The 24,593-nt window shown below is 41.2% G+C and overlaps 1 protein-coding gene across 2 annotated transcripts in view; it reads right to left on the bottom strand.

The window, feature by feature from the left end:
* LOC126213267 (uncharacterized) overlaps positions 1 to 15,336 on the bottom strand; it is a 163,890-nt gene extending 148,554 nt beyond the window's left edge. For both annotated transcript variants that reach the window (XM_049940931.1, XM_049940930.1), the window contains exons 1-2: positions 15,280 to 15,336; positions 13,327 to 13,415 (exon numbers count right to left, since the gene is read on the bottom strand). In XM_049940931.1, coding sequence (XP_049796888.1) covers positions 13,327 to 13,398 — 72 coding nt within the window. In that variant the 5' untranslated portion in view covers positions 13,399 to 13,415; positions 15,280 to 15,336. The remainder of the gene's footprint in view (positions 1 to 13,326; positions 13,416 to 15,279) is intronic.
* Positions 15,337 to 24,593: the final 9,257 nt, after the last annotated feature.

Genomic DNA, 24,593 nt, shown 5'->3' with positions numbered 1-24,593 from the left:
CAAAGAGGATGGTGGGCATTGAAGTCTCCAGTTAACAAAAATGGTGCAGGTAGCTGAGCAATAAGTTGCATCATGTCTGCCCTGGTAACGGCAGACGACGATGGAGTGTAAACGGTACAAATGGAAAATGTAAAAGTGGGGAGAGTAATGCGGATGGCAACTGCCTGCAGGCTGGTGTGCAACGTGATGGGATCGTAGTAAATATCATCCCGGACCAGCAACATAACCCCTCCATGAGCCGGGATACCTACCACAGGGGGTAGGTCAAGTCGCACAGAGGTGTAGTGTGCCAAGGCAATTTGATCGCATGGGCGTAGCTTTGTTTCCTGGAGGGCTACGACGAGCGGACGGTGCAAGCGGAGCAGCAACTTCAAGTCCTCTCGGTTGGAGCGAATGCTGTGAATATTTCAGTGAATAAGTGCCATCATAAGAAGAAAAGGAAGATGAAAGAAGGGGTCACCTCGAAGGCCGCTGAGGGCCTGGCTTCGAGCGAGCACTGCCGCCGCTATCAGTAGGCGAACAGTCATCATCCATTGGGTCTATAGGTTCATCGGCCATCTTGGGAAGATGGCCGGGAGGGGGAGCTTCCTCCGCCGGTGAAGGGCCAGATGTTCGGCTACCAGCGGTGCGGCCAGGCGAAACGGATGACGGCCTGGGGCGGCAACCGCTGGGTGGCGCAGGAGAAGAAATGCGCCGTGGCGGCGAAGGAGAACTGTGCTTCCTATGAGCCTTCTTGGAAGGTCGTTTGGTGGAAGTACCGGTCGAAGGCTGGGAGGTCAGGGTACGTAGGAAGTCTGCACGGGACAGTTCCTTCTTGAAGGCCCGTGCATCTGACTTCGGGGTCTTCGTCTTAGCAGAAGCTGATGAAGGGGCTGGTGTCTGTGGGGTGATGGGAGGAAGAGGAGACGTCGACCGCGCGATCTTAGCACTGGCTGAACCGACGACCGTGGTGCTGAAGGTCAGATCGCATGTCTGGGTTCCCACCTCCCTGGCAGTCCGAGGAGAGGCGAGGACAGTACTGTATTTCCCTGCTGGGAGCAGCGTGGGCTTCCTACTAGCCAATAGCTTGCGAGCAGCCGAGGTGGACAATTTCTCTTTGACCCGAATTTCTTGGATACAGCGTTCTTCCTTATAGACAGGACAGTCGCGGGAGGATGTGGCATGGTCACCCTGACAGTTCACACAACAAGGAGACGGAGGTGGACAGTCACCCTCATGGGCATCCCTGCCACAAGTGACACATTTAGCCGCATTGGAACAAGACTGTCGAGTGTGATTGAAACGCTGACACTGGTAGCAGCGCGTAGGTGTCGGGACATAGGGGCGAACAGAAATAACCTCGTAGCCCGCCTTGATGCGCGATGGCAGCTTAACACTATCAAAGGTCAAGAAAAGTGTCCGGGTCGGTACAAGGTCATTGTTGACCTTTTTCATGACCCTATGGACAGCCGTCACGCCCTGCTCAGCGAGGAAAGATTGAATCTCCTCGTCAGTCAATCCGTCGAGGGATCTAGTATAGACCACACCACACCACGAGACGAATTCAAAGTTTGGTGAGCCTCCACCCGGACAGGGAACGTGTACAGGAGTGTGGCCCGAAGCAGTTTTTGTGCCTGAAAGGCGCTCTCAGTTTCTAGTAATAAGGTACCGTTACGCAACCTGGTACAAGATTTGACAGATCCGGCTATGGCATCTACGCCCTTCTGGATAACGAAAGGGTTGACAGAGGAAAAATCCTTTCCGTCCTCAGATCGAGAAACGACGAGGAACTGTGGGGCAGGCGGTAGTACTTTTGTCACTGGTGGCTGGTCATGTTTCCGTTTTTGGGCAGAAGTCGAGAGAGATGGAGTGAAATCCATTGCGGAGGAATCCCCCATGATTACCAGCGTCTCCGATGGCGCGCTCCTTCCTTGTGGGGACCCTCTCAGAGGGCACTCCCGCCTTAGGTGAATGTTTACACCTCAGGTCACACCTCCCGAGAAACAGACGGAGGGACCAATCGGCATGGTCAGAAGGTATCAGCTCAGGCAATCACCCCTCCCTGGGCCTGGCCTTTACCAGGGGGTACGTGGGTGCCTTACATGTCTACCCAGGGTGGGGAATTACGCGTTACCCCGTCACCGGCTACGCGTGCGAACGTGTGGGTCGGCCTTCAGGCGCGCACAGGGAGGAAGGAAGAAGAGGAAAAGGAAGAGAGAGAGGACAGACTGTCTGAAACGCCGAGGCGGAGACCAGAGAAGGCAAGGAGAAGAAGGCAATGAGAAGGCAAGGAGAAGGCAAGGAGATTTTGCAGGGGAAAGAGGAAGGAAGACTGGGAGGTGGAGAAGAGCAAAGAAAGGAACCAACCAAAGGAAGGAAGAAACGAGAAGTGAAAAAGCAAAATGACCGCAAATAGAGGTCGTGGAACCGTCCGTCTCCGGACGCAGGTGCTAACTACCCCCTTGAGGGGGAGGGACTCCTTTTAGTCGCCTCTTATGACAGGCAGGAATACCTCGGGCCTATTCTAATCCCCGGACGGCTCTGACAGGTGACCTGGTTTGGTGGAGCTGATGGTGCCACAACTGTTGTAGCTGTGGCGTAAGATGATGTCATATGCACAGGATGCAGACTTTCAAATTTTCCTTTAGCCTTAGTGTAGGTCAGTCTGTCCAGGATCTTTTACTCCATAATTTTCCTTCCTTTCTGGAGAATCCTGCAGTCAGACGAGCAAGGTGAATGGTGCTCTCCACAGTTGACACAGATGGGAGGCGGGGCATATGGAGTATTGGGATGTGATGAGCGTCCGCAATCTTGGCATGTGACGCAGGGAGTGGGAAGACATCTGGATGAAATTCCAGCACTTAAAACACCACATCGGAGGAGGGATATAGGGCTTGACATCACACTGTTAGACCATCACCTTGACCTTCTCGGGCAATGCATCATCCTCAAAGTCCAAGATGAAGGTACCGGTGGCAACCTGATTATCCTTCGGACCCCGGTGGACATGACAGACAAAATGTACACCTCGTCGCTCTAAACCGACGCGCAGCTCATTGTCGGACTGCAAAAGAAAGTCTCTGTGAAATATGATACCCTGGACCATATTTAAGCTCTTATGGGGCGTGTTGGTTACAGAAATATACTCCAGCTTCTCACAAGTGAGTAACTCACGTGACTGGGCAGAGGATGCTGTTTTGATCAAGACTGACCCAGATCTCATTTTGGACAAGCCCTCCACCTCCCCAAACTTGTCCTCTAAATGCTCAACAAAAAACAGGTTTCATTATCATGAAAGATTCCCCATCAGCTCTCAAACATACAAGGTACTGGGGCGAATAAGATCCGTTGCCATCCTCAGCCTGACGTTCCTCCCGTGGTGTGGCCAGGGAGGGGAACGATTTGGGGCCGTACTTCTGTGCACTGAATTGAGCTCGTGATCACTTAGAGACTGCTGGTGTTTCACCACCAGCAGCAGATGATGATGGACTAGACTTCATCACGTGTCATCCACACTGATGCCATCCACTCCGTCCAGGGGCCCGCCCCACAGGTGCCACCCAGCTGCAGCAAAGGCCACCTGGCAGGATGGCCATTGCTGGGAGTCCCGATGCCCCTGGGGATGGGCATCTACCCCTTGGCATACGTGGGGAGTTAACAGTGCAGGCATCAGCAGAGCTATCACTGTGTGGTCAAGGGGCTACAACCAATAGGATACATGGCAGCCCCACCACAACAGACTAGGTACTGTGTTGGATATCAGGTGCAAAGAAGTCCATGGTCATCATCAACAAAGAAATTGACACTGCACAGTGTACGGTGGAAAATGCACCGAGGAAGGTGGCTTCGCCCAAGAGATGGAGAATGGGCAGGACTGCAATGCAATGATGAGAAAGTGGACTAAAAGTCACAATGCACAATGGACACGATGCACCTTGTAAAGCACCCTTCCCCAATTGGCTCACTCTTCGGGAAAAATTTGAAGAATGGAGGTCAAACCCTACAGGGGAGGTCACATAAAGACTGAAACATGTGAAGCTCCTTTTAGTCGCATCATACGACAGGCAGGAATACCTCAGGACTATTCTAACCCCTGGACCCGCAGGGGGACAACACCTTATGGAATTCCAGCATCACCGATGGAGGGTGCCACGAACTTTTAAGTCATTTTCAGCCAGGTGTCCTGATACTTTTGATCACATAGTGTAGCTAACACTTGATATAGGAATCATGGCAGAAGGTCGTACACGTGGAAGAGGCCTGGAGACACTAGAACTATTCAGATAGATTATATAATGGCAAGACAGATTTAGGAAGCAGGTTTTAAACTGTAAGACATTTCAAGATTTTAAACATGGCTGCAGCAGCAACTGTTAAAATTCTTCACAATAAAGGATGACAGCCAAAAACTGTTGCAGGATAGAATTTTTTTATTTATTAAAATTCTTGACCAAGGTTTCGGTACATATAAATGTACCTTCATCAGAAGTAAAACTTCTAAAATTACATCATGCAATGGAGAATAATAAAACAATTATGCCAAAGGCGTCGTCAGTAATTTAAAACATCATCTCCATGTTTTACAAATGGAGATGATGTTTTAAATTACTGACGACGCCTTTGGCATAATTGTTTTATTATTCTCCATTGCATGATGTAATTTTAGAAGTTTTACTTCTGATGAAGGTACATTTATATGTACCGAAACCTTGGTCAAGAATTTTAATAAATAAAAAAATTCTATCCTGCAACTGTTTTTGGCTGTCATCCTTTATTGTGAAGCTGTAAGACATTTCCGGGGGCAGATGTGGACTCTGACCACTATCTATCGGTTATGAACTGTAGATTAAAACTGGAAAAAACTGCAAAAAGGTGGGAATTTAAGGAGATGGGACCTGGATAAACTGACAGAACCACATGTTGTAGAAAGTTTCAGGAAGAGCGTTAGGAAAGGATTGACAAGAATGGGGGAAAGAAATACAGTAGAACAAGAATGGGTAGCTTTGCGAGATGAAATAGTGAAGGCAGCAGAGGATCAAGTAGGTAAAAATACGAGGGCTAGTAGAAATCCTTGGGTAACACAAGAGATACTGAATTTAATTGATGAAAGAAGAAACTATAAAAATGCAGTAAATGAAGCAGGCAAAAAAGAGTATGAATGTCTAAAAAATGAGATTGATAGGAAGTGCTAAATGGCTAAGCAGGTATGGCTACAGGACAAATTGAAGGATGTAGAGACATGTATGACTAGAGGTAAGATAGATACTGGCTACTGGAATACTGAAGGGACCTTTGGAGAAAAGAGAACCACGTGTAAGAATATCAACCGCTCAGTTGGAAAAAGTTCCAATCAAAGAAGGGAACATAAAAAGGTGAAAGAAGTATATAGAGGGTCTATACAATGGCGATGTTCTTGCAGGCAATATTATGGAAATGGAAGAGGATGTAAACGAGGATGAAATTGGAGATATGATACTGCATGAAGAGTCTGACAGAGCCCTGAAAGACCTAAGTTGAAACAAGGCCCTGGGAGTAGACAACATCCATTAGAACTACTGACAGCCTTGGGAGAGCCAGCCTTGACAAAACTCTACCATCTGGTGGGCAAGATGTATGAGACAGGTGAAGTACCCTCAGACTTCAAGAAGAATACAATAACTGCAATCCCAAAGAAAGCAAGTATTGACAGGTGTGAAAATTACCAAACTATCAGTTTAGTAAGTCACAGCTGCTAAATACTAACATGAATTGTTTGCAGATGAATGGAAAAACTGGTAGAAGCAGACCTCTGAGAAGATTAGTTTGTATTCCGTAGAAATGTTGGAACACGTGAGGCAATAATGACCCTATGATTTATCTTAGAAGATAGATTAATAAAAGGGAAAACTACATTTCTAGCATTTGTAGAATTAGAGAACGCTTTTGACAATGTTGACTGGAATACTCTCTTTCAAATTATAAAGGTGGCAGTTGTCAAATGCAGGGAGCGAAAGGATTCACAATTTGTACAGAACCCCATTCGGATCTCCGGGAGGGGACTGCCAAGGGGGAGGTTACCATGAGAAAAAGATTGAATAATCAACGAAAGGATAACGTTCTACGAGTCGGGGCGTGGAATGTCAGAAGCTTGAACGTGGTAGGGAAACTAGAAAATCTGAAAAGGGAAATGCAAAGGCTCAATCTAGATATAGTAGGGGTCAGTGAAGTGAAGTGGAAGGAAGACAAGGATTTATGGTCAGATGAACATCGGGTAATATCAACTGCAGCAGAAAATGGTATAACAGGTGTAGGATTCGTTATGAATAGGAAGGTAGGGCAGAGGTGTGTTACTGTAAACAGTTCAGTGACCAGGTTGTTCTAATCAGAATCGACAGCAGACCAACACCGACAACGATAGTTCAGGTATACATGCCGACGTCGCAAGCTGAAGATGAACAGATAGATAAAGTGTATGAGGATATTGAAAGGGTAATGCAGTATGTAAAGGGGGGCGAAAATCTAATAGTCATGGGTGACCGGAATGCAGTTGTAGGGGAAGGAGTAGAAGAAAAGGTTACAGGAGAATATGGGCTTGGGACAAGGAATGAAAGAGGAGAAAGACTAATTGAGTTCTGTAACAAGTTTCAGCTAGTAATAGCGAATACCCTGTTCAAGAGTCACAAGAGGAGGAGGTATACTTGGAAAAGGCTGGGAGATACGGGAAGATTTCAATTAGATTACATCATGGTCAGACAGATATTCCGAAATCAGATACTGGATTGTAAGGTGTACCCAGGAGCAGATATAAACTCAGATCACAATATAGTAGTGATGAAGAGTAGGCTGAAGTTCAAGACATTAGACGGGAAGAATCAATACGCAAAGAAGTGGGATACGGAAGTACTAAGGAATGACGAGATACGTTTGAAGTTCTCTAACGCTATAGATACAGCAATAAGGAATAGCGCAGTATGCAGTACAGTTGAAGAGGAATGGACATCTCTAAAAAGGGCCATCACAGAAGTTGGGAAGGAAAACATAGGTACAAAGAAGGTAGCTACGAAGAAACCATGGGTAACAGAAGAAATACTTCAGTTGATTGATGAAAGGAGGAAGTACAAACATGTTCCGGGAAAATCAGGAATACAGAAATACAAGTCACTGAGGAATGAAATAAATAGAAAGTGCAGGGAAGCTAAGACGAAATGGCTGCAGGAAAAATGTGAAGACATCGAAAAAGATATGATTGTCGGGAGGACAGACTCAGCATACAGGAAAGTCAAAACAACCTTTGGTGACATTAGAAGAAACGGTGGCAACATTAAGAGTGCAACGGGAATTCCACTGTTAAATGCAGAGGAGAGAGCAGATACGTGGAAAGAATACATTGAAAGCCTCTATGAGGGTGAAGATTTGTCTGATGTGATAGAAGAAGAAACAGGAGTCGATTTAGAAGAGATAGGGGATCCAGTATTGGAATCGGAATTTAAAAGAGCTTTGGAGGACTTACGGTCAAATAAGGCAGAAGGGATGGATAACATTCCATCAGAATTTCTAAAACCATTGGGGGAAGTGGCAACAAAACGACTATTCACGTTGGTGTGTAGAATATATGAGTCTGGCGACATACCATCTGACTTTCGGAAAAGCATCATCCACACAATTCCGAAGACGGCAAGAGCTGACAAGTGTGAGAATTATCGCACAAGCAGCTTAACAGCTCATGCATCGAAGCTGTTTACAAGAATAATATACCGAAGAATGGAAAAGAAAATTGAGAATGCGCTAGGTGACGATCAGTTTGGCTTTAGGAAAAGTAAAGGGATGAGAGAGGCAATTCTGACGTTACGGCTAATAATGGAAGCAAGGCTAAAGAAAAATAAAGACACTTTCATAGGATTTGTCGACCTGGAAAAAGCGTTCGACAATATAAAATGGTGCACGCTGTTCGAGATTCTGAAAAAAGTAGGGGTAAGCTATAGGGAGAGACGGGTCATATACAATATGTACAACAACCAAGAGGGAATAATAAGAGTGGACGATCAAGAACGAAGTGCTCGTATTAAGAAGGGTGTAAGACAAGGCTGTAGCCTTTCGCCCCTACTCTTCAATCTGTACATCGAGGAAGCACTGATGGAAATAAAAGAAAGGTTCAGGAGTGGAATTAAAATACAAGGTGAAAGGATATCAATGATATGATTCGCTGATGACATTGCTATCCTGAGTGAAAGTGAAGAAGAATTAAATGATCTGCTGAACGGAATGAACAGTCTAATGAGTACACAGTATGGTTTGAGAGTAAATCGGAGAAAGACGAAGGTAATGAGAAGTAGTAGAAATGAGAACAGCGAGAAACTTAACATCAGGATGGATGGTCATGAAGTCAATGAAGTTAAGGAATTCTGCTACCTAGGCAGTAAAATAACCAATGACGGACGGAGCAAGGAGGACATCAAAATCAGACTCGCTATGGCAAAAAAGGCCTTTCTGGCCAAGAGAAGTCTACTAATATCAAATACCGGCCTTAATTTGAGGAAGAAATTTCTGAGGATGTACGTCTGGAGTACAGCATTGTATGGTAGTGAAACATGGACTGTGGGAAAACCGGAACAGAAGAGAATCGAAGCATTTGAGATGTGGTGCTATAGACAAATGTTGAAAATTAGGTGGACTGATAAGGTAAGGAATGAGGAGGTTCTACACAGAATCGGAGAGGAAAGGAATATGTGGAAAACACTGATAAGGAGAAGGGATAGGATGATAGGACATCTGCTAAGACATGAGGGAATGGCTTCCATGGTATTAGAGGGAGCTGTAGAGGGCAAAAACTGTAGAGGAAGACAGAGATTGGAATACGTCAAGCAAATAATTGAGGATGTAGGTTGCAAGTGCTACTCTGAGATGAAGAGGTTAGCACAGGAATGGAATTCATGGCGGGCCGCATCAAACCAGTCAGTAGACTGATGACAAAAAAAAAAAAACAGAAACCAGATGGCAGTTATATGTGTCAAGGGGTATAAAAGGGAAGCAGTATTTGGGGAGTGTGACAGGCTTATCCCCGGTGCTCTTCAATCTGTATATTGAGCAAGCAGTAAAGGAAACAATAGCAAAATTGGAGTAGGAATTAAAATCCAGGGAGAAGATATAAAAGTTCTCAGGTTTGCCGATGACATAGCAATTCTGTCGGAGACAGCAAAGGGCCTGGAAGAGCAGCTGAACAGAATGGACAGTGTCTTGAAAAAGGGGGGGGGGGTGTATAAGATGAACTTCACCAAAAACAAAACAAGGATAATGGAATGTAGACAAATTAAATCAGGTGATGCTGACAGAATTAGATTAGGAAATGAGATACTTAAAGTAGTAGAAGAGTTTTGCTATTTGGGGAACAAAACAACTGATGATGGTCGAAGTAGTGATAATATAAAATTTAGACTAGCAACGACAAGGAAATTGTTTCTGAAGAAGAGAAATTTGTTAACATCAGGTGTAAATTTAAGTGCCAGTATATCTTCTGAAAGTATTTGTATGGAGTGTATCCACGTATGGAAGAGAAACACGAACAATAAACAGTTTAGACAAGATTAGATGGGTAGATCATGTAACTCATGAGGAGGTACTGAACAGAAGAGAGAAAAGACATTTGTGGCAGAAATTGACTAGAAGAAGGGAACACTTGGCAGGACATATTCTGAAGCATCAAGAGATCATCAATTTAGTACTGAAGGGAAGCGCAGAGGATAAAAATAGTAGATGGACACCAATGCACAAATACACTAAACAGATTCAGGAGAATGTAGGTTGCAGTAGTTACTCAGAGTTGAAGCTTGCACAGGATAGAGTAGCAAGGAGAGCTGCATCAAACCAGTCTCACGACTGAAGATCACAACAAAAACGTAGGGGGTGGCTGTGGTTTGCAACTAGTTTACAATACTCCTTTTCTGACAGTTCCTCACACGAGCTCCACTTTCCCATGGGTACCCACATGGCTGTTTCCCAGAGTATAATGGAAATCCTGCCAGTACAGGAGTAAAGGAGGTTTTTCCCTGTGGGTGATGGAAATGCACCCTCCCAAAAGTTTGATGAAGGTATCGAGATTCATCAGATCATGCAGTGCTTTGCCATTGAGCCAACATCCAGCACAAACAGCTACATGCCTATTTCAGATGTAGTTGTCGATGGCATGGCATTAACACTCATGCATTTGTGGGTCATCTGCTGCACAGACTCAACATTAGAAGTGTCTGGAGCATTGTGCATTCAGACACACTTTTACTTTGCCCAGCATTAATGTCTGATGTTAGTAACGCCACAGTTTGCTGCCTGTCTTGTTTTACCAGTCTGCCCAGTCTATGATGTCTACCATCTGTCATGAGGGATGTTTGGTTAACCCCATAATGTCTGGACATGGTTCCACCTTTGTTTTGACATGTGTTGAAGACAACCGCCACAATACTCTTCAAACACCCAACAAGCTTTGCAGCTTCCAAAATGCTCATGCCAAGACTTCAGGCCATCAAAATTTGCTCTCAGCTAAATTCAGATAGATTGTGTGCATCCCGATTCTACACGCAGACAGCATGCTCACTGATACTCCATGCATCATGTGTGTGTCTGATCAGCAGACAAGGTGAGGCGCTATTGCCTGGATGAGTTTATATCGATAGCAGATTGTTGGTAGTAATATTTTGGCTGATGTGTATATGGATTTAGTATTATGACTTTCAAATGGATGCTGGGTAATGCCAAACGAAACATTACAGAACATTGGAGGCAATTGCCAAATGCATCAATTTATTACGAAGGTTTACTGGGAAATAATGCCTCCAAAATTTTTATTCTGTTCTTAATATCAGTTAAAATATTACTTGTCATGCATATTACTCTGTCAATGTTCCCACTTCCCTGACACAATCCTCCTGCTGGAGAGTTCTGAATTACAGAGTGTAACATGGGTGAGTGTTATTTAACTGTGTTGGCACATGAGAAAACCCCCAGAAAACAGAACACAAATTCAAATAGTTCACCCACACGTGGAGCACTCGCTCCTTCAGCACAGCAATGCCAGACCATACAATATTTTAATTTATTTATTTATTTATTTATTTATTTTTTTTTGCACCTGTATGCCTAACCTGTTTGATTCATTATTATTGACCATCCTCCATAGTGTCCCAGCTGGACCCAATGAATTTTGAACTTTTTCCAAAACCTAATTACCACCTTCGAGGACTTAACTTTGTTAGTGATGAATTGGTGTGAGCAGAGGTGATGATGTGGGTCGTGGGTCTGCCAACAAAGTCAAACATTCCACAGTGATGACACCAACAACCTGGTGTCTCATTGGGAGAAAGGCTTTCAGTGCCACGGTGACTTATGTTTGAAATAAATACATAAACATGAAGGACAAAGATGTAAAATGTTAATAAAGTTTGTTTTAATTAAAATGCTTCGATAATATTAAAATAAAAATTTTGAGCCATTACTTTCCAGCAAGTCCTCATGCCCAAAATATACACAAAATAAAAATTAAGTTTTAATTAATTTGGCAAAGAAGGTGGCCTTCAACTGATATAATGTCTACATGCATCTCTTAAGGTGACAGGGAAGTTCAGTCCAACTAACACAGCACAAAACGTAAGAGAAGACTTCTTGTGGGTAAAAGTTCCATTCTGGGCATCATTTGGATTTTTTTGTAAACATTTGGCTGTGCTACTGGTCAATCTGTTACCACATCCCTTATTTGGCTTTCACATTTCTAGGCTTTGTCAGCACACACCCACACTGCCACCTTTCAACCTAGGCTAGGCCTTGAGCTGCACTATGGAGCAGTCTCACCACAACCAATATTTCAAGGGGGCTAGCACCACATTTTAACCTTGTAGCCTTTGAATAGTTCTCAGATTCAGGACCAAGTTCAATCTGCGTTTCATTCACACACTATGTGTTGTGCATACTTATCATTCTATATGCCAAACCATCTTTACGTCAGGGGTTAAATCCAAAGCCTGAACTATGTTGGGTCTACCCACTCTTTTACTGTATTTATTAATATTTAGTATATTTACTTTCCTGTTATTTCCTCACAATGATTGTTTAGGATTACTGTTGTGATACTGATCGTCAATTCAATTGCAAGCTGTTCACAAAGTTTGTACGAATGATAATTAAGCACTCGCATATATTCAAATGCAAATTCTGCATTAATGCTATCACAGTACTTCTGGAATTGCACCCAAGATGGATGTTGAAACAGATTTGTTCAGCACACACAGTTCACAAGTGGTTCGCATGATTATGTCACGACCCTCAGTTCTGGTTGGCAGAATAAAAATACTAGTGGCATAAAGTGAATTTGTTTGCCTTCTTATAGCTGAGTATGCAACTAATGGTTGCACTGCATCAGATTTTAAGTGACACATATATGTAAGATTATTTACACCAATAACTAACATTCTGTCAGTTTCACTAACAATATGCAGCAAACACAGAAAGTGGTTATGAACAAACCTGTGAATATTTAATGTGTAACCCCATGGCTTCATCAAAACTTTGCTGCCAACATACAAATTCATTCTGCATCTACGGGCTGTGTAACAGTTTATGCTTCCATGTGATATTTGTCTGAAATGCAACTTTACTGCTGACAGTTCTACTTATACTTCGTTCACATATTAGAAGTCAACACCTAATGTTAATAGTACTACAAAATGTACTTCACAGATTAGTGAACATGCAAATGTCACTTCAAAATTATTTACAAATAATTTATTTTACATCATTAATAACTAAATTACAATTCTCATTCCATTCCATGATACACTGCAATAATAGAAACAGAGCAAGGTGGCGCAGTGGTTAGCACACTGGACTCTCATTCAGAAGGACGATGGTTCAATCCTGCTTCCGGCCATTCTGATTTAGGTTTCCCTTGATTTCCCTAAATCGCTCCATGCAAATGCCGGGATTGTTCCTTTGAAAGGGCATGGCCAACTTCCTTCCCTTCTCCTCACCCAAACAACCCCAATCCTACACTGCAATAATGCATTAACTTCACCCACACCATTTATAAATTTAATGGCACTGCTAACATTCACTATAGTCATAGTTATTCTTAAGCTGCACATTAAGGTTGTCATTTAAAAGGAACGTATCAGAGCAGAATATACCCACTTTATGGCAACCACTTTATCAGTATAATTGGGTTGTGCATTAAAAATTTTCAATGTTTACTGAATATTAAACTGAAACTCATGCTCGGTTCTATGCGAGATTTAATACAAGGCTTATTTCAATGCACTGTGCAAAATGCACCATACTGCACACAGAAATTAATGAAACATTGCTAAGAAATACAAGTAAGTCACTTACCGTGAAGTGTAACTCAGTTTGTACTTCATCCGTTTCCTCTTTTTTTATCCACTTAGTTGGCTGTTGGTCCATGGCTTCAGTTCTACTGTCTGAAAAAAGCAATCACATAAGAACAGTTGTACTCAGTTTTTGTTGTTAGCAATAGGCATAGCTCAAAGGCAGTATTTTCACTCATCTATTGGGTGCAGTAGATGGGTGAGTACACAGGAAACAGATTCAAAGTGCCTGAGGAAAAGTATGTTCAGTGATATAAACTCATTTACATTTCACATGTCATGAAGAGTGAGAACAATCATAACCTAACATGCACTGCAAACAGAGTAGTTACAGTTGCAACTGCTCCTTCGTAACACTAGTTTATGGATACTGTCCTAATGCGAAAATTATGGAACATGTGTATTTTTTAGTGCATGCACTAACATCAGTATTACAGACAATCAAAGCAGTCAATGGTGCAGCGAAATTATTGAATAACACCAAATATTTCATTCTACAGTTGGTTCACTGTGTTAATTTCAGTGTGAAAGGGACATGATGAAAATCCGGACATATGGATTGTTTATCAGTGACTATGCATTTTCAACACAGGTATTTCCTTGAAACTTTCTTCCTCTATTCATTCACGGATGTATACTCAATTTACAGTAAGCATGATTTTGGAATTTTTACCTGTTATTAAAGAAAACCATATATCTGTACTGCAGACTGCACACAGCGAAGTGTAAGCTCTCATTCTTGATTACCATCAAGATTAAACATTGGTGAGTTTTCCCTTGCACAACTGATTTACTGAAACGACTTCCTACTAACTGTAACTGTGATGAATGATCTATTGATTTCTGATGACGTGTAATGCTTTTTGTTAGAGAAATTACAGTTAATTTGTGCCTCGTCTTTCGACAGTTCCTAAATACTGTTACAGCATTCTTATACAGAACTCCATTAAGGTGGTGGTGGTGGTGGTTAGTGTTTAACGTCCCGTCGACAACGAGGTCATTAGAGACGGAGCGCAAGCTCGGGTTAGGGAAGGATTGGGAAGGAAATCGGCCGTGCCCTTTCAAAGGAACCATCACGGCATTTGCCTGAAACGATTTAGGGAAATCACGGAAAACCTAAATCAGGATGGCCGGAGACGGGATTGAACCGTCGTCCTCCCGAATGCGAGTCCAGTGTGCTAAAGAACTCCATTAAAACCCACATACAACAACAATCTGGTATTTACACATGATTAGACGAATACCAACGCCACGAGTAATCAAAGCACAATGAAACCTAAGACAATGCAACAGAATTACAGCATTTTCTTTCATGCGAACATACTCAAACCATGAAATGATGTAAATGTGGGCACTTGAAAAAATTCCTTACGTTGGCCCTAAAATCTGGAGCCGCTATATATCTACATCACATCACAGCAAATTATCATCACAACCATTATTACAGCCAAGTAAGTCAACATAACCGTACTAACATAGCGAATGTTTGAACTTCACTGTCCGCATTTTTTCGTCAGTCACTAAGTAAGTATACGATCACTTTACAGACGAACTGCTCCAGGCAACACATCACAATCTCAGCCGTTTCTTTTACGAAGATACACGTAGCGATTTTACAGGCCAGGCCAAAAACAGCAAGCACTAATAACTCAGGTATTTGGTTGGTATGAACATAATCTGAGAAAATTACAACATTCACACACCGTCACCAAGCACTCTATAGGTGACGTGATCACAATTAAATACGGAATAAAATCTCATCCTTATGTACCCACTAAAAATAATAAGACAGCAGCCACAAACATAGCTACCATAGCGTCATCACAAGATATTCACGAACTATTATTCTCATCAAGCTCAACTTATTGTCATAGAAATGAAGTACCATGTTAATTTACTACCGAAACAATTTCCTTCTCTTAGTCTTGTTTGCAGTTTATAAACGCTTATAAATTACCTGGGCAATGTCACACACAACTTCCCGCATAACAACAAGGTTGCAGCTGACAAAACACTGAAACCAACTAAACCAAAGTTCTTGCAACAAGACAAAGACTATGCCGTGCGCTGTGACATAAACAACATAGAAAAACTGAACATACAAAATGCGGAAATTAAATTTCATAGGATATTCTATCTCTTTGGTAAATCCTTATCGCTATTTTAGTACAACAACTAGATAACTTAAAACAGCTGTTATTGAAGGAATCTGTTTGAAAATTTCTTGGAATTTTAAATCTTCACTGTCCTGTGTGGGAAACACTGATCTGAACACGGACATCACATCATTGCAATTTTCCTTTGTTACAGGAAGCACGCTCATATGCAAGTTGCTTAACAGAGAGATCTTGTTGAATTTTCTTGTTAGAGTTATGAACGCTAAACACTTCGTCAAAGTTTTCTTTAAATCGCATAACATGTGGACGTTGAATTATGACATTCCCGTCCGAAGAAGGAAGGAAGATTGGATTTAACGTCACATCGACATCAAGGTCATTAGAGACAGAGCACAAACTCAGATTTTGTTAAGGTTGGAGAAGGAAGATAGCAAGCTGTGCCGTTTAAAATGAAACATCCTGGCTTCTGCTTGGAGCGATTTAGAGAAGTAACGGAAAACCTAAATCTCTATGGTCAGATATTGGTTTGAACCATAGTTCTCCCAATTGCGCATTCAGTGCGTTAACTACTGCACCACCTCACTCGGTCTTTGCCATGTGACTGGTTTCATGTTCACATCTTCTTTCATAACAGCAAAGTACCAAATCACATGATATTATCAATTGATTATCTTCTCACGGGTTGTTTCATGAACAATATAAGGTTTGTCAACCACTTCTCGCATATTCAGCAATAGTATTCCAGTCAGCAGGCCAGTTCACTTTTACCAACTCTTTTTAAAATTCTGTAGTGACTGCCAAATGCAATGAGATACATTCCATTTCACTGTGATGAATAAACATAATTTTTAAATCAGTCATAGCAAGTGGAACATAACAGTGAAGTTCCTTTTAATTTCGCTCATGTGCTAGCTTTTTTAAAGATCTTGCCTGAATTACTGAAAATAAAGCCTATTTTTTCTCATGCATCTCTAATTTGCAATATCTTTAAAAAATTTTCAGCCTTTCTGAATGGAAAAACTTCATGACATTTACTTCTGCAGTTGTCTCAACATGGATCTTTCATGTAAGCTCCTGGAAAATGGAATTCCCTGGGTGAAATGTAGGATTCTTTGCACTGGTATCTGATTTTGAAAACATTTATAACCCTGTGTTCTCAATGTTTATATATTTTTTATGGCGTTGCTTGTCCTTGAAAGTGTTTCTCCCATGTCTCTAAATTCTGTTCTTTAAAGGGGTGCACATCAGTAATTTCACCTTAATTGGCTGTCTACAATAGCTCTGAACCTTGTTACCATCCGTTGCCTTTAATTGCCTCAAATTAACATTTGCTCATTTTTGTGGCTCTTCATCTGATTGATCACCAGATGTTGGTTGGTATTCCAAAATAGGAGAGATATCCGATGGCGAGTGTGAGTCATGATTGTGTCACTGGCGAGGAAAGTATGGGGAATGTAGCTGATTTAAGTGGTTTCTCACTCAGGAAACATGAAGAATCAAGGCTACTTACAGAAGAACAGAAACCAAGTGTGTATCCTGTATTTCAAACTTCCCTTACTCTTCAGCTTGGCAAAAATTTTAAAAAAATTTCCACTCTGCATCTACAGCAAGTGAAGGTAACAGGAAAAAGAAATAAAGTGTCGAAATTTGATTTCAAAGCTACGGTATTTCGGAAGACTTTTGTTATACATACAAGCAAGAGACTGCAAATTCTATAGAATAAATTCCATCATATTTTCCTCTGGAACTCATAACTAACAAATTGATACTACTGGAGAGCTCTGAAATCAAACAAACACCCCTGATTTTTTCACTCTTTATAGCATAAACAGGACAAAATCAGAAAGAATGGGGAAAAAATGCACATCAAACGTTGTTGCCAATATAAACAGTGTTACAGTCACACACAGACAACATAAATATTTCTGTGTATGAAGTTTAGGTATTAGAGTTGTGTAGTTCAAGATATCTGCCTCAGGCATCACAGGTATCCTACCATTGGCAGTTCTTACTAAGGAAGACCTGTACAATTCAAGATAGCTATTTGCTGCAGAGAAATGCTCACTGACATAATATTCGCACATTTGTTGAAGTGAGTATTGTGATCCAACAGTAAATCCTGAGAGATCCCTAGCTGTAGCAGAGGGAAGAGTAATAGTGATGACCAAAGATGCAAAAGGTCGAGTAAACTAGTTATTGTATTAATGTGACGATATTTTTTAGCAGTTGTAAGGATTAGTTGAAATACTATGAACAACTGTACAGCAGTTAAAGACAAAATGACCACACTAGTAAAACTAACCTTATTCAAAGCAGCCATAAATATTTGAAAATATCAATAGAAAAAATAATACAAAAATACTAAGTTACAAAATAATATATTACTGACAAAATAGAGGCCATAACCTACACATAGTTTAATGTGCATTAAGGTATGATAACCCAATTAACTTTTATCTGGAAGCATCTATTAGATTTTAAAGAAGTTCAAGTAAAGCAAGCTTGATACAATTTAGCAATGGTATCCTCGTTCAAAAAATCTTTCACCTAGATTTTAAATGTATATCAACTTCAAACAAAACGCTCTTTTGAGAATTTTCGGAAGTTGCAAGTGCTATGTGTAGGATATTTCGTAGTAAATCAGTGTTTGTGTTTATAAGAACAGTTTTTCGTTCTTTATGGGGTTTGATGTCAGTTCAAATTTAGCTTTAAATATCTGAAAGCACTAATAAATTTTCTGTTGCCATTTCATTGTAACAGTTGTGACCAAAAAACGAATATAAATTTATTATGCTGGAAATCTTAAAATACTGATAGTTGTGCAGTAATGTAAATATCTATGTGCCTATACTCAGTGTTCTCTAAAACTATTGTCACTCTTTGGTAAGGAAAATGGAAATGTGTTACCTTACTAACAAGCATCAATTGAAAGTAATTGCTGAAATATAGAATTAGACTCCTTTCACAAAGCTTAAATACATTTTGCCACATAACAAAAATTTTGTTTACATTTCATACTTGCCAAATTATAGCTCCAGGAACATGTTAAAACAGTGTCTATTCATTAATTAATTAGTATCAAAATCCTATAATAGAAAGTTGCAACATCAGATACATCTATAGTGACTTGCCTAATTTCTTTTTCTTGGCAAGGCTATAGGTTTCCGCCATCTGTAGTGTTTAAAAAAGTACTCATGTTCAATCTCAGTGGAAAATACATACCACAAAGGTACTCACACTAGGCTCAATATAGTTTACAAATAAAATAAGGTTTTTTTTTTAAATATGTGTGTTAAGCACCAAATAAAGGTTGATTGTAGTGTCTACTACTTTAGTGACAAAACTTACCTGCTGATACAAGACACAATAAAATAAAAATCACTGGTTAGATGCCATATGTCTTTTTTGTTGCATGACAACAGCCAGGCAAACACATTTTAATTAAAACACTGGATAAAAGTGTACTTTCAAAGCCAGCTGTCAACAGCAAATCTGGAAGCTCATTCAGAATTTTCTATGGTACCTAAATAAAGTCAGCTGGTATTTTATTCTGTTAGGTTACAATTTAATCACTTAGAAACAGTTTTTGCAAAATCGTAAATAAGACACACAAGTAGATGACTGCAATGTCGAACATATATCTCAGGCTATAGTACACATCAGTTTTTTTAATTTCAGTCGTACTTTCATCTCGAGCCTCATTGGCTTTGTAACTCACAACTGAACTGTCACATTCCAACGCGTCAAGGCCTTGCGCTACAAATACTCTGCAGATCAATCTGTCAGCACACCTACGTTTCCTTCCATTCCCATTTTTTGGCTTCGCCGACTCACAGTCAAGGGGTTAAACTCCAGCCCCAACCTAGGTTTCAGACTTCACTATAGGTCATTGTGTCACTACATCTAGTTTTTTCCATGTATCGAACAACTATGAAAATCAGTAACCAACCCTAAAATTCATAATAACCAGACACATAAAAGTAATTTTGGCGCTCTGCATGTTAAAAATAATTTAATCAATTCACTTCACCTACTGAAAAGAATAATGTTACACATGTCATTGGCCGTATTTGTGGGTATTTTAACCATAACAAACATCACAATATAAGAATGCTTAAAAAAACGAAAATTTATTCACAACTTGCAAATAAGCATCCACCATTAACTTGTACCACAAGAGAGAGACAGTTTATGAACGTGTACCAAAGAGAGGTGATAGTTTGCTTTAAGCACCTCAGAGATGCAATGTGCCTGACAAATGCTGTATGTCAATATCAAGCAACATCACAAGGCCACTCCAATCCCTCACCCCCGCCCGCTCCCTTCCTGTAGTAGTGCAAAGTTCAAAATGTGTGGGAATTTGTGGCAAACTTGATGAACGATACTTATGTAAACAGGTGTCAGGGGCTGTGTAGCATGAAGGATATCTTCAGTAGAGGATGGTAGCATAGGTGTTGCTGCCATCTATGGTTCAATGAAACTGCTCATCGTTTTTTGTGATGAACGAGACAGGTAACAGGTAAACTGGCTTTACCTTCTGAGTGACACTGTTTTTGGGTATACTGTTTCCGTTTTATACAGACAACAGGCCCATTACTTTTGCCTTTACAAGGCCTAAGGAAACCTTTCTCTGAGGTGGTTTTGTGGTTTCAGCAGTTAGAATTATTATTAGTCAAGTTGCCATAGACGTGAGACATGTTAAAGGAGCTGAAAACATGCTGGCCAACTATCTTTTGAGGTCAATGAAATTTTCTATATCACTGATTGGCCAAATTCGTGTCAGAATAAGCAGACAACATACAGACAGGGGAGCTTATGCGAGTGGAGACATGGGAATTCAGCTCAAAAGAACTATATTTAAGGGAGTCAAAAACTTTATTGTGGTGCAGTACCCCTCAACTACCTCCACAACTTACCATGCCTGCTGCTGTTTTTTGCAAGCAAGTGTTCATCAAGGCGTACAAAAACACTCACTCTGTAGCTAATACCACAATTAAACTTGCCAAGGACAGATACATTTGGCCGAGTGCTAGGAAAGGCTGTTGATCATGCACTAGAGCATGTGTTGCACTACAGGCAGCAAAAGTAACCACTACGTACATTGGCCAATAGGTCATTTTTCTAATTCCATGCAACGTTTTTCCTATGTACACATTGACTAAATGTGCCTCCAGCCTCCAACAGAAGGGTTCTGGTAAGTCCTCAAGACATCTGAGAGATACACCTGTTGGCCTGATATGACTCCAATTATGTACATTTCTGTGGAAAAGCAAACCCAAGACTTTTCTTTCTACATGACCCACCTGGTTTGACTGCCTGGCACACATCACAATGGGCTACAGACAACAGTTCAAGTCACCATCATTCCACAAACTGGATAAGTTGTGTGGTTTCCAACACTTCAACCTACTTGTTATGAGAATCTTGTGCAGAACTGTGGCACAGACTGTATTTCCCCTGCTCTCATCAGGTAGAAAAAAATGTTATTATCAGCTTAATATCTGCCTCATCCTGCTTCCAAGGACTAGAATAATAATCTCAGTCTTGGTTCATGATGGGGTGCTGAAAGCATTCTCTAACTCTGTATCAAGATGTCTCCTCATATTCTAACTCTCTTAAAATAACCAAATGCCACGTCACCTGCAAAGTTTCTCAAAGAAGCAGCACAGAGTAGTTGTAAATATCAAGTTTATACCACATATCATATCACTTTATACATTCGGTACTGTAGCTAAATTTAATATGATCATCTTTCCCTGTGTAGTTGGGAGGCTGAAATTTCGTTAAAAAATTTCGCCACAAAGAAAAAAACGTTGATTACCAATTCAACTCTCAAATAATATCTGTGGTAATTTCACCCTCGCCTCCACCCTCCCAGCAGCATGTCATTGGTATCAAATTGACTGACTAATTAATTAAATTGATCATGAGAGTCGCTTTGCATGGTGAGTAATTTTATTTTTCTTTGCAGTCAGATTAGACTCGTTACGTAACTGTTGAAGATGCCCCTGCGGCGTGTCTGGAGGTTCCCCACAGGCTAGGAACTTACTTCCTCAAATTTCAAAATGGGTGCTAACTGTCTTAAAATAGTTGAAGATATCCAACTCTAATTATGGTCTGTCTCTCGGTTGCCTTGTCATGCTGGAGAAAGTAAGTCACTTAGAATTCTGGTATGCCACTCCCAAACCAGTCCTACTGAGACCTGACGGTGTATGGGCGCTGAAGGATGATTCACACCTCTCACCACTCCCGCATAGCCTTCGCCCCCATCACCACCCTGCCACTGGGTTGCATGTGAACAGCTATCACTCCCACCACTCGGTCGTGAACCCCTCGTATCAGAGCTCTATTGCTCCTGTCCAACAACCAACTGCTCACTGTGTCAGGCAGCTGATTCCACACCTGCTAAAGTTGTACCATCTTTCTCAGAAGGAATGTGAGCTTAAATGTCACTGGGATAAATACCAGGATGTTCAACAATATGCTCCCCCTCACCTCGTCTGCAAACCAAAACGTTTGGAGATGTGTTTCCTAAATGGGAATCCTTGGAGGGAATATGATGTTCTTTTCAAGGAAATGTATTGAGAACGATCATCTGAAGCTGACTGCAGAAGGATTCTACTGCTGCCAACATACAGTCTGCGTATAGACCACAAACATAAGCTAAGAAAAATTAGAGCTCACACGGAGGCGTGTAGACCAACTTTTTCTCCCTCGTCCTGTGTGCGAGTGGAATAGGTAAAGAAATGAGCATTAGCGGTACAGGGTATCCTTAGCTACTCACCGTACAATAGCTTGCGATGTATGAATATAGATCTAGATGTAAATTTAATATACATATTAAGATGTCAGTTCATCCATTTACAGGCACACTAAACAATTAAGGAAGAACGTCGTCTCTAATTTATAGAGAAAACAAATACAGAACTTCTGCTGCTGATTGTCTCTCTGTGGAAATGTTCGTATTAGTCCCGTATTGCGTCACTTCTCGAGATGTATGTGAGAGGTTGTAATGTGTTTCGTCAGATTATCATTTACCTGTCATATTGTCATGAGTCCTCCAGTCTTCGATAACAGGATTTGGATACACCTGATTTCAAGAGTATGAATGTACTCCGCCAAGTTACAGACGCCCACTGTTTGTCTCGTAATCTCATCACATTCCAAGAGCTCTATTCCATTAGTTGGAAGGCTGTCTAGTCCTCCACCCATTACTGACTAGACAGAGAGCTATCATAACGAGAAAAATTGCACACTAATGTAGAGGAGGAAATTCACAACCAAGCAGAGTATGCATAGACAACACAAACAAATTCAGCAGTCTGCACATAACCCCTTGTGCATGTCCTAATTCCTTTATGGTATTCTTATGATTACATCGGAAATACGACAGTGTAATGGTGTCTGAATCTTTGTTGATGGCATAGTGTATCTCACTCACTCTCTCTCTCTCTCTCCCTCTCTCTCCTTCTGTCTCTCTCTCTCTCTCTCTCTTACTCTCCCCTTCTCTGGCCTCGTTATTTTTGTAAGATCCATTGGAGTAAACCTACTAACATTAAAAATTTCATGATTCTCACCTGGTAGAGAACTCAATAAAATTTTACCACATCCCTCTCTCCTGTAATATCAGAAACAAACACCGTATACTTGTTGACATCGACCATATGTGGTGATCCCATTAAATATACATGTATTGGTCCACTGGACCAGGTGGCCAGTGATCGAAGTCATTTCCATGGATCTGAGTAAAGTTTTGTCGCCTGTACTGGAGGAAGACCATAACCCGCAGACTATCAGTCATACAGAGAGGGTTCTTGTGTTGTTGTTTCATAAGCAATTTAATACACTGTTTTTGCTGTGAGACATTAAAGCAGTGTATGACTACAGCTATGTACACAGCCATACATGTTGTTTTTGTACCATAACTTCGAGGTCCATGTAAGGTTTGATCCAGCACTAACACACTTTGATCCATTGGCTCTCACACAAAAAACTAGACATCACATGATGTAAATTATGTTGCTACCGCAATGTATGGGGTGGCTGGAAGAAGAGACAGAGGTGGTGTTCCTTACTGACAAAAATGTGGAAGATACTACAATATATGGAAATTGGAAGAGATTATGGCGTTTTACAATGTTTCCAAACAGCTGTCCAAAGGTGATAACCTCTACATTTAATCTCATCTTCTACAGTGGTTACGTATTCTCCATCAATTTCGCAACTGTACCACGTTTTCCGTAATTTCAACACATTTTATCCAGTTACTCAAGGTGCAAACCACTACCCTCGACGAGCTGGAAATTCAGCAGAATGTCTTAACACGTCACTGTCGCGATGTTGTCAGCCAATGACATTGCAGCATGGTTCTCAATTTCTGTATCATTGCAAAACCACCACCGCCATTTCTCTGCCAGGGCCATATACATCCGGATATATCAAGAACCCTGTTATACAGCCTACATCACATGACACAAATACTGTTTCTTAATGTAGGAAATAGCCATCAGTGGAGAGAAGGTGCGAAAACTAAGTTCCTTAGGCAAAACACTTCATAAATTCGGTAAGATTTAATTAAGATTTGCCGTATTACTCTATGTAGATTGGAATCACAATGTATTCTCACATTTGTAGGACAAAGTCGGAGAGTGAAAGAGCTCCCTGCATTGTCTTTGACCAACCCTCTCTGCAACACAGTCACCGATTTGATTTGAAACTGACCATAAGCAGGAGGGTACTATATCCACTACATTCCACATCTCATGAAGTATGTAACTGCTGCTCAACGAAGAGTGTTCCACATCAATCTTACTCTCAACACCCATCCAAGTGCAGAGGATCTCTCCATATGTGTGCATGTCGAGGAGGTGAGCACCCGTTATCAGTGTATAGTAGATATGAGAGTGCTATGTTAATGTAACAGACGGTTAACAATAAATGTGTGGTTTATGAATGATGGAGCTCCAGACGAATGGAGTTAGAAACATTTTACGTATATCAGCTGTGATATCAATTGTGGCCTGTTGTTCTAGTGTCTGGAGTCAGTGCCAAGAAGGTATTGGCAAGAGAAAAATGATAGTAGAACATAAACACGTACACTACTAAGGCTATACAGTTCTGCACTTAAACACACTATAATGTTAAATCCATGTGG

The sequence above is a fragment of the Schistocerca nitens genome, chromosome 11 (assembly GCF_023898315.1).
Source record: "Schistocerca nitens isolate TAMUIC-IGC-003100 chromosome 11, iqSchNite1.1, whole genome shotgun sequence".
In the NCBI taxonomy this organism is placed as follows: domain Eukaryota; kingdom Metazoa; phylum Arthropoda; class Insecta; order Orthoptera; family Acrididae; genus Schistocerca; species Schistocerca nitens.
This window is presented reverse-complemented; position numbering and strand designations above follow the sequence as displayed.